The sequence below is a fragment of the Pterocles gutturalis genome, unplaced genomic scaffold (assembly GCF_000699245.1).
Source record: "Pterocles gutturalis isolate BGI_N339 unplaced genomic scaffold, ASM69924v1 scaffold29130, whole genome shotgun sequence".
NCBI classification, from domain to species: domain Eukaryota; kingdom Metazoa; phylum Chordata; class Aves; order Pterocliformes; family Pteroclidae; genus Pterocles; species Pterocles gutturalis.
In genome coordinates this window covers 26819-37932 of record NW_010141748.1, presented here as the reverse complement: position 1 = coordinate 37932, position 11114 = coordinate 26819, and the positions used below count along the sequence as shown (strand labels likewise).

Genomic DNA, 11114 nt, shown 5'->3' with positions numbered 1-11114 from the left:
TAAAGCTTCCCCTCGGGTCGGTCCATCTAGTATCTGGATGAAGAAGTTATCCTCAATAGACTCCAGGAGTCTCCTGGATGGTTTGCAGCCTGCAGTGTTGTTAGCCCAGCAGATATCCGTGTGGTTGAAATCCCCTATCAGGAGAAGAGCCAGTGAGCGTGACACCTCTTGCAGCTGAAGCAAGACTGCTTTGTCAACAGGTTCTCCCTGATCAGGTGGCCTGTAGTAGACCCCAACCACTAGATGTCCTTCGCTGGACCAGTCCTTGATTTTAACCCATAAGCTCTCAACCTGGTCATGACTGTTTCTCAGATGCATGCAGCTCTTTGCAATCTATCCACTCCCTAATTTAGATACCACCGAATGATTTAAATCTGGCTGACAGAAGTCTGCTGTTGAACTCAAAGTAATTTGGATGAGACTGGGGAATAGGATATCTCTTTGCACACATCCGAGAAAAAGAAGTCATTAAGTAGTTAAAAGCAGAAAGGAATAGCTAATGTAGTTAAATTTGTGTGGAGGATCACACAAATCAGCTGTTTCTTGAGTTCACTAAACTCTATACAAAGGATAGAAGTGTTGTATTGTTGGTCTTGTATGGTTGTAGGACGTAGAAGGGATGACTATGTTAGTGTGCATGTTGGGAAGTAGATGTGCCCTGATAAAAGTGTTGTATATATCTTGTCAATCAAATGAAAAAGCTGTAGGCATGTTAATATTAATACTTACTATTTGTGGATAAGCACCTATAGGTAAATTATACCTGACAAAACACTGTCAGTGCACAGTAATTGTCCAGATGATTTTCTAGACTTAAAGTGGGAAAAACACAGGCAATAAAAGTCTGTGTGCATATTAGCACAGCAATATTTTTGAAAAGAATAAGATAGGAAAAAAGCATGAGGAAAAAAATCAGTTTTAGGAAGCTCTTGAAGGAATAGTAGTGTGATAGAGTGGGTTAAATAAGTAAATAAAGAATTCTGCCTTATTTTACATGTGGAAATGTTGAACAATGACTGTAGAGACAGGGCATGCTCCAAAGGAGTATTTGCATGCTAATCTGTGTTTGGTCTGCAAATGATAATGTTTGGTTCTTTTCCAAAGGACTAATTAAAAAACCCATCAAGATATAATGTGGAATAAATTATTTTTGAGGATTTCCCATTACTCGCCTAATATAAGAATATTTTTTTCTACAGAGGTGTGACAATCTCTGTTGCAGACTGAGGAGCAGCATGGTGGTTTTTGGGGTTATGGAAAACTGAATAAAGAGTGAATCAGAACATGGAGGGTGGAGTAGTCTTTGTCTCCCATCCTCAGATGAGTCTTCTACTGCTTATGAGTTACACATAAACTCTATACAATAAAGTTGTAGGTTGACACTATAAACCTTGTAAGATGCTTGCACAATTAATATTCCTCATCATATATGATTTATAAATATATAACTTGTATTTTAAACAGGCTTAAAACATAAGGTTGTGGCCTAATGTCAGCAGTATATTAATAAGGAATACAACAGGAATGTTACTTACAAGTTCTTACAGAGAAAAGAGAAGGAAAAATCCTGGTCTGCCACATTACCATGTGGTGTTACAGAGTCAATTAAATTTCATCTGTACGGATGAAATGACCTAGGTGGGTACAACAATCTAACAGCTCACTGTGGCTGAAATATTCCTGCTTTTTTCCTCCACTTCTCCCTTTCAGCTTTCTTTTTGACTCAGACTTCATTTTCCTACTGGTTGGTTTGTGTCAGCTCTCACCCTTGTCAGACCCATAAACCGAATTAACTCAACTAGCAGGAAACTAACACCCACCCACCTCAAGTACAGTTCTTGTTGGAAGAGACAGTTGAATTGCCTGCACAAAGTGCCATAGATGGGAGAAGGGAGATGGTGGACAATGTGCAAGAGCAAGGAGGAGGAGTACAAATCTATTCTAAATTTAAGTATAGTCTTTTCTCTTGAAATCTAAAGATAACACTTGCTCTGAGTTACCTGACAAACATGATTACCTCTATTTCAAACATAACAAAATATCTGTTCAAAGGAAAAATAGCTAACTCCTGGAGTTTCTAACATCCAGTAGGCTGCAGAATTCTCAAGAATTGGAAGGGCAAATGACTGCTGAGCTGTAATGGTCTCACCACAGGCAACTTGTGAAGAGGCAGCTCTCTTGATGAGCTGTTTGAGTCCCTTTGAAATCATAAATAGGCACTTGTCCATTCTGGTGTTAAAGTGGTTCCCAAAGAAGTTAGTGGGCATTCAGAACTTGCCAAAGGTAAGCAACAGGATCAGCCAAGAAGGAGCAGGAGAGAAAATAGGAGGAGTAAAGAGGAACATTACTTTCTGTTAGCTGTGAGGTGCTGTGCAGCGTACCCCCAGTGCACTCACAGAACCACGCTGTGTGCCTTCTAAGATGGAAGGCATCTCATGAGCAATCCATGACACCTCCCTACAGCATGTGCAGCACGTGCCAGTTAGAAATACTAGAGAACTAACTCTAGAATTTTGCTTTGTACCTTTAGCAAAGAACAGGTGTCCCATGCCACATACAAGATATTGCAAGATCACTCTGCCCTATGTGATGTGCTTTAAAATCAGAGCTCAAAACAGGAGTGAGATCTGAGTGAAGAAGCTTTGTCTAAGGGTGGCTAGACTGTCAAATTTCTTAACAGTAGTAGAGACACTGTACCTAGAGAAAGTTCTTCACAGGACTGCTTTTGCATGTTGCCACTAAAAATGCGGTAATTGTGTATGTGCTTTTAACCCAGGCTATTTTAATTTTGAGATGAAATTACACACCATGTCCGAGTCAGTTTTTAAGAGCTTGCATCACTGAAAGCAGAATCTTCCTCCTCCTTTCCCCATTGTTCCCCAGATTGTCTGCTTCCTCCTGTTGGCCAGAAAAGCACCAGTTACGACAAAGGCAGGAGGAAGCACACAGAAGTGGAACAAAAGCAGTGATGTGGAAATGGGACTGTCCCTTTTCACCATGGTAAACAGGTCTCTCAAGTTGCAAAGTAAGACTTCATACACAGCCCTCACAGAAAGGATTAAACCACAGTGTACTATCATGCCTATGTCCTGGGCTGTGACATGTAACATACTAATGCATGGTATTGTTAGCAAGTGTCCAAGCCATGAGTCTGTATTCCTTGCTTTTCTATCATGCTATTTATGGGAAACAGCCCAGAAAATTCATGGCCCAGACAGAGATCTGAGACTATGTGGATGAGTGACTAGGGAGTTGATAGTTAAATCAACTAGATGACAGCATCTTATGCACCAAAGAAAAATGTTACAAAAAAATTTTAGCCTGGACTTGACCCTCTGAGATAAAAGACTAAAAACTGAGAACAGGACCTATGCACATCAAGTTCACTTCAAGACAGAGAGTCCAGTACTCTTGCACTTGGAATAAATTATTGACAATACTATGGGCCATACTGTAAGATGGAGCAAGGAGGATTTACTGGGAATATCCTCATGGGATGTTGAGGCTTGTTTGGGGCCTTTTGGCATACATGCTTTACAAAGTAAGAAAACATAATCCTTAGTACTAAGTTAATAATAGTCTGATGTAGGCAATTATTTCAATATTAACAAGATGTAAGACTATCATATAACTTCTGGGGAACCACTGGAGGTGATCATAAGTTTAGCGTGCTGAATCATACCTATGTCATATAGACTGATTACTGTCAAACTGTTTTAAAAACAAGGCTTCTATCTTCCTGATTTTATAGGATTTACTGTTGTTATTTTTTAAAAGTAGAAAGCTGAGAACTACCCAAGTGCTCCATATACTTAAATATTCTAAGCGACACTTTCACTCCAGTACTACATTTTCACACAGTATGTAAAAGCAGTCATTGATTTAAAATTTGATCATAGTCTGGAAATTTCACTTGTGAACAGTGTTTTCTTTGTGAATTATTTAATGCAGTACTGTATTTCCTGGCATGCATCCAAGTAAAAAAAAAAAAAAAGTGTAAACAAAACTTTGAAATGTATTTGTCATTTATTATTATTCATTACAAGATACAGAATGAATATCTTATTTATTTTGCATAACCTATGCTTTCTGCATAAAAAGCTAGGGTTATGGAGAAGTAATGAGTAAGACACGTGAGAATTACTCAAATTCTTAAATCTTTGCATTTATCAGGTAATACTTTTTTTTTCTGGTGCATATTCTATTTCTTAATGTTTGGAACGGGAAAAAACCTTCATATATTCTTATTCTGTTGTTCCAGTATAGCTAATTATACATAAAGGTTTGAATGTCATTTTATAAGCAGAGATCTTAAATAACGACGTGCTGAATCAGATGAATGGAGCTCAGTCTTTTTGCTCAAGCAAGACATTATGGATGTGGGCATTTGCCTTTATTGGTCAAGTGATCAGGTGTCCTCATAAATATTTGTCCCCTGTTATCTGAATATACTTACGTGCTGTCACACATCCAGCATTACTGCCTAGTTGGTAATCAGATGTACCTGGGGCTTTAGTGATCTAATCTGGTCTGTGTGTCCCCTGTGGGTCATGCGATGGGCAAGGGACAGTTGTGGCAGGGAAGGAGCAGTGGGGACCCTGAGGAAAGAGCTTGGCAAGAAGCAGCTCTAGGCTAAGTTATTCTTATGGACCATCTGGAGTTAAATCACTAGAAATTGTTGTTTTGTCCACACTGGACAAAACACTGTCTGCTGGAGTTATTAATGCAAACATGGGCAAAACCCCCTTACGTTCATCTGACAGTGCTGGAAGAGTTGTAGTTGCCAAATATGATTGTCTCTTAAAAGTCAGATTGTGATTCCCTTATGCTGAGTAGCATTTTCCCATTTAAAGTATAGAGTCATAGAATCATTAAGGTTGGAAAAGACCTCAAGGATTATCAAGTCCAACTGTCAACCCAACACCACCTAACCCACTAAACCATGTCCCGAAGCACCACATCTACACATTTCTTGAACACCTCCAGGGATGGTGACTCCACCACTTCCCTGGGCAGCCTGTTCCAATGCCTGATCACTCTTTCAGTGAATGTGATAGTCACATAAATATCTATGCAAATGGAGAATAGCATTATCCAGAGCTGGCAAAGAGAATAAATATTAAAAAATAATCTTACATACTTTCTCAGTAGGTGGTCTTCTGGATATAAGAATTGGGCCTTATTCCTCTAATCTAACTAATAACAGAAGAATCAAAATCCTATGCAGAATCCCTGTTAGATCAATTCAAGGAATAAGGAAATTATGACAACGAGTTGTTTACCGTTCTTTGTTTGAAAAATGCTTAATTTTTTTTTTTAAATTAGGAAGAAATCTCCCCAAAAGCTGTATTTAAGCCTCAGTGTATATTTGGAACATGCTATGTGTAGGAGAAAAAGCCTTTTAATAGACTTTTTTTAGAGGATTTAAGGTTGCATTTTCCTGTAATTTACAATGGAACTGTGTGAATGATGCATGATTATTAAAATCTGAGAGAAGTTATGCTATAAGGCATTAAATCTTGTTTCTGTTCTTTTTTCAGCTATTATTGTGTACAGGTTGCCCTGGACCTGGAAGTGCAGCAAACTCCTAATGAAGTTCATACATGCTGGATTAAATACCATAGCTATGATTCTTGCGATTGTTTCCATGGTAGCCGTGTTCGAATTCCACAATGCCAGCAACATTCCTAACATGTACAGTCTGCACAGCTGGATTGGGCTGACTGCTGTTATATTTTATTCTCTCCAGGTCAGAATCTAACTGTATTTATAAACAGGTTGTAAATTTGAAGAATGTGTTGAGTAATTCAGGCACAGTAGCTCTCATTAATACACTCTTAACTACTGGGATACCCATTTTACATTGTGTGATTTGGCAAATTATCATGTAAATGTGCAAATACTGGACCCTTGACTTCAAAGAAAAATGTATTTTAAAGCATATTTTGTTTCTTTGCTGAGATAATGGCAGTTTATTTACTACTCAGTTATACAGCAGTGTGTTTCCAAGCTCTATAAACTCCTGAAGTTAAAGCAAGTGATTTGGTTTGTTGGCAGCATATTTAAATACAGTTAGAGCTTTTATTAGGGAATTCTCAAATGAAGTAATTGTTTTTCTTTTTTTCCAGCTATCATAATTTTAAGTAGTCACTTCTTGGCCTCAGAACTTTTGTTTATAAGCAGAACAGGTGCAGCAGGGAGGAGTGCAGATCTAAAGGATTTGACATCTGAATGGCTACTACTGCTAACCACTTTTCCTGAACCAGCAAAACTTAATAAATAAATAAAAAATAAATGTTTGTGTGCATGTTTTTAACTTTTCCTGTTGGTCGAGAATTAGAGTTATCATAATCTAAAATGAGCTAACCTAGTATGTTTTGCATTTGGCATAGAAGAGCAGGCATGCCCTGACATTTAGTGTACACATACAGATGTGATGTTTCTGCATATACATTCTGAATTCCCTATATTTGTTATTACACTATGGAAATTAATTTTGTTCCTTCAGATTGTGATTCTTAATTTTTTTGCCAAAACACTAAAAATAAAAAAATAAGACTTAATTATCTGGTGATCAAGAACAGAAAATCCCCAGCTGTGGGATTTGGGTTCTGGACTTTTATCCTTCACTTCTCAGGCTAGGAGGTACAGGAAATAGTGTTGAAATAGTGGTTTTAACACTTAGAAAAAGGAAAGCATATTGCAGCATTGTTGAATGTATTCTTTATAGCTGAAAAACAGTTAATGAATAAGAAGAAACAATGTTAAGATTTTCATGGTCTTAATAATGCAGTGATTTCAGGGAATTCTGTGCTGCCACTGTACTGAAGATCAGCATTTCTTCTGATGGTTAAGATAAAGAATTGTGAATAAGGTCTTAGTTCTGCTTTTCATTTTGCTACTATAAACATGATCAATGGCATTTAATGCCTTGCCTGTCTCATCAGTAGAACTGTGGTGTTACTTCCTCCAAACTGGGATGTAAGTGTCCAGTCAGAGACTTAGGTTTGTTAAGTGATTGAGCATTATCGTTAAACAATAGTCATAAATTAGTATCTCTGTTAATAGAGAAGACACTTGGCATTTGCTAGAAATGGCATGTCAATCTCAGAATTTAAAACTTATTCAGGTGGGATGCTCACATAATACTATACCGACAGGACCAATACTGTAAATATACTGTATTTAAGCCAAATAGCACAGTATAGCACAAGGACACAAATTTTCTAAGAATAGGGCAGAAATGCAAAATGGAAACTGTCTCTTGGAAAGCAGTTCTGGAAAGAAGTACTCAAAGATGACGTGAAGCTCAAAATGAGCTCCACGATGCTGTGACAAGAGGAAAAGTAAATTCCCTAAAAGATATTATCTAAATATATTATTTTAACCCACATATATGGCATTGGCAAAACTAATATGAAATACTATGGAACAATTTTTTTTAATGTAAAAAAAATGAAAAAAAAGGCAAAACATGGAAAAGTAATATGAGAGCTGGAAAAACTATCTTCTAGTGAAAGACTTTAGAAGCTCCAACTGTTTAGCAGATCTAAAGAAGATTAAGAGATGACCCAATTATGGTGTATTAAAAAACTTCCTAGGGAGAAAATACCAGGCCCTTTAATCCAGCATGGAAAGACAAAACAAGGACTAAGACTGGAAGTTAAAGCAAGATAAAATACAAATTCATGCACTATTTCTAATTTGGCCACAGGGGTGAGTAACAGTAGAACAAACTAAAGAAGGGATGCAGCTTCAATATGACTGGGCAAGCCTGTGACTGCAGCCATGTGACATGATGGGTTATCTTCCATCAGAAAATTGGCGCTAATGGAAGGACTCATCTCCCCTGAATAACTAAATGCCACCCACACACATCTTCCCTCTGTAAATGCCAACTGATTGATAGATTGAGATATAGACCATTGCCCTCCTAAAGACATGTACTTTAATTTAACCAAAAATCTAACAAGGTAAGATTATTTAGTCCACTTGAGTCAGAAGGTTAGACTGCCTTCTGATCTTAATTTATGTGTAAATCTGTAACAGAAGCAGAGAACAGGACTTGAAGAGACTGTAAAAATGTAGCTACTCATGCCTTTAGTATATTATTGAATTAGTGACACTGAAAACTTGTGTTTCCAGTACTTAGTTTCGTTGCAGTTCTAGCCTTACCAATAAGTTTTGACAGTGATATTAGACGGTATTATTTATAAAATATTTCATGTCTGCCTCCCAGGTGCTAATCGAGAATTATTGCTTTAGTTTTGAAAAGAAACACAAATGAAACACAAAAAAGAAATGCCAATTCTTTTCAAACTTGTACCTGAAGACATCTCAAAATGGAATTTTTATGATGATTTGTATTCTGCTTGAGAAGTCCAGTTCGTTTCCCATATAGCTTTAACTATTAATCTGTTTTGTGTTTAGCTTTTCTTGGGTTTCGCTGTCTTTCTGCTCCCTTTTGCTCCAGTTCCTCTCCGAGAAGCTCTCATGCCAATACATGTTTATTCGGGTCTTACCATCTTTGCAACAGTGATTGCAACAGCTCTCATGGGAATCACAGAAAAGCTTATCTTTTCATTGTAAGTAATTCTTATCACTTGTTTATTAAGGTTATTCATTGCAAACTGTACTTCCATTTGCACAGAATAATAACCACCTAGGCAATTGCTTTGTTTTGTTTTAAGAATACCTCCTACCTAGCAGGAGACTACTGTTTCTAGACTGGGATTGTCTTTAGACCAACTGACCTTTTTTTTTTTTTCCCCTCCAAAGGAAAAATCCTGCATATAGTACATCCCCACCAGAGGCAACTTTTGTCAACTGTCTTGGTCTTTTGCTTGTCATATTTGGTGCGCTTATTTTGTGGATGGCAAGCAGGCCACACTGGAAGCGCCCCCCAGAAGAGAATGCTAAACTTCTGCGGCCCATTGGAGGGACTCCTGAAGGTACAGAAGAAGAATCCACAGTGACAGACGGTAGTAACACAGATAAATCTGATATGAGGATCAATAGTGAAGCAGCCAGAAAAAACCTCAAACTTGATGAAGCAGGCCAACGATCAACTATGTAAAGAAAATACACAGATTAACAGTACTATTATACTGCCAGCCCCCCTTGGTTCTTTCCAATTTAGTTATATTGACATATAAATAGGTTGGGGGTTTATTTTCAGTATTGCTTGCTCAAAGATACTCAAGTTTTCTGCATATGAATTTAAATTACAGTAAGTCTTAAACCTATTATATGGGTTCATGCTCAGTCCTCATTTAAAAAATGAGACCGTGAATGACATCACATAGTAGGAAAATCACATAATTGGAAAATGTTTCCCATATCACTTCTTCATTTACTGCTTCTATTTCTTACACTCCTGACAAGTTACCAAGACTGAGACTAAATTTTGCTCTGAGTGATTTTGCAGGCTATGAATCAGAGTCATGAAGTATACCAGGCAGCAGAATTTAGTTGGTCACACATAATTTTTCTGGTAATGTTCTTTTTTTTTAAGCTCTGGTTCCTCAGGCTGATTAACCCCCTCACCAGCTGCTAAAATCTAAGGGATTTGAGGCCATTCAGCACTTTGCAGAGTTGCACCATAAAAATGTTTAGTCTAAAATTTTGAATTCAAAAAAAGAAATGACTGTTTGCCTGAAATCTTCATTAAATGTTATGTTTTCTTTAAAAATTTATGTTTTTTTTTTTTTTTAGTCAGAACATATCTGTTGACTTTTTAACCAACTCTAACAAATATATTGTATATGGACAATGTGAGATCTAAGGCAATTGTAAGACATCCAAATGCAGAATTTGTCTTATTTGGAAAGCTATAGATACACACTTAGAAAAATATGTATCTCTTAAACCAAGTCTTGCTTTTATCCCAAAGGCAGCATTTTACTATCTGTATTTGTACAGTTCCATTGATTTATGGCACTAGACTAGAAATTAGGAGGTTACAAATCAAGAAGACTGCTAGCAGTCTCACAGAAGAAAGGAGCCTGAAGTGAGAAATGCTTCCTCCAAGAAACAGCTGAGCTTTGCTGATTTGATTAAAACACTACCTGTTAACTGGAAGCAAATATTGGTATCTCCACACTGGCGTCAAAATCATTATCATCACAGACATGAAGACATAGTCTATAAGCAAACTATACAAACTCTATGACTTCTTAATTTTAAATTAAAGTGTTAATGCAGTTTGAGTCTTTAATGGCACTTTTATAGCTCTTTCTAGTAATCAGAGTATTAATGTATTACGCTTATTCATTATTTTCACAGATATAAACAATACTTATATTTTTTACTACTATAGAAGAATAATTATAGAGTATTTTGATTGCACATGTCCAAAATAAAGAGCCTTTCTGTTATAATCTCTTGTAAAAGCTTCAGAGCCCACTACATATCCAAATTTTCCACTGATTGTGTTGCAATATTGACAGTTTCATACAGCATATAATTTCCTATTTTTTTAAAAGGCTACATACATTTTTACTACTTCAGCTTTTTAAAATGTTTAAACACATTAAACTTTAGCAAATATACATTTTTTGTAGTTCAGGATTGCATTAGATAAATACATTTGGTCATGAGTTATTCTGGATCTTTGACAAGAAGCACCTCAGTTCCTGTGATTTGATTTGTAATAACATTTAATTATTTAGTGAATGCAGTATAGAAAGCTAGCATATTAAGTTATTTGAAAACTTTTCTGCTGTACCATTTGGTACTCAAGGACTACATCCTAGAGTTCTGTGTTTTCACTTACACATGTTTGTGGATGACAGGCCCACCTAGCATTGGTGTATTGTTTCATTTGAGAAAATACCTGCTTTTAAGTGCCTTAGTGTAGAATTCAGGTATGAGAGAAGGAACACTGTCCTGCTGTGTGAGCACTCCTCCAGTCCCACTACGTGCAATGGATCAGACAGCTTTTTCTCTGTTTTTCGAGTTCCATACAATTATCTATCTTCCCTAAAATTATTCTGGGTAGCTTCAGCATAAAATTCAAATAGTACTGATCGCAGCTTTCTGAGAGAAAAACAAGAGCACTTGTTTTACATGACATTAGTGCTCAACTGACATGACATGATTATGTTATGCACCTT

The 11114-nt window shown here is 36.8% G+C and overlaps 1 protein-coding gene across 1 annotated transcript; it reads left to right on the top strand.

The window, feature by feature from the left end:
- The first annotated feature begins 2139 nt into the window (after window positions 1-2139).
- On the top strand, window positions 2140-9112 carry LOC104469575 (cytochrome b reductase 1). The gene is made up of 5 exons (XM_010084138.1): window positions 2140-2283; window positions 2884-3025; window positions 5541-5749; window positions 8431-8585; window positions 8779-9112. Exons 1-5 carry the CDS (start codon window positions 2140-2142, stop codon window positions 9074-9076), a joined length of 948 nt encoding a protein of 315 aa, XP_010082440.1. The 3' UTR covers window positions 9077-9112.
- The last annotated feature ends 2002 nt before the right edge of the window (window positions 9113-11114 follow it).

What these genes read in the sequence shown, in the direction of transcription:
- LOC104469575 (XM_010084138.1), top strand. Translation starts at nt 2,140, where the DNA reads ATGGTCTCACCACAGGCAACTTGTGAAGAGGCAGCTCTCTTGATGAGC. An exon ending in GCATTCAGAACTTGCCAAAG is followed by an intron (nt 2,284 to 2,883) that starts GTAAGCAACAGG and finishes ATTGTTCCCCAG; the next exon opens with ATTGTCTGCTTCCTCCTGTT. An exon ending in TTATATTTTATTCTCTCCAG is followed by an intron (nt 5,750 to 8,430) that starts GTCAGAATCTAA and finishes TTTTGTGTTTAG; the next exon opens with CTTTTCTTGGGTTTCGCTGT.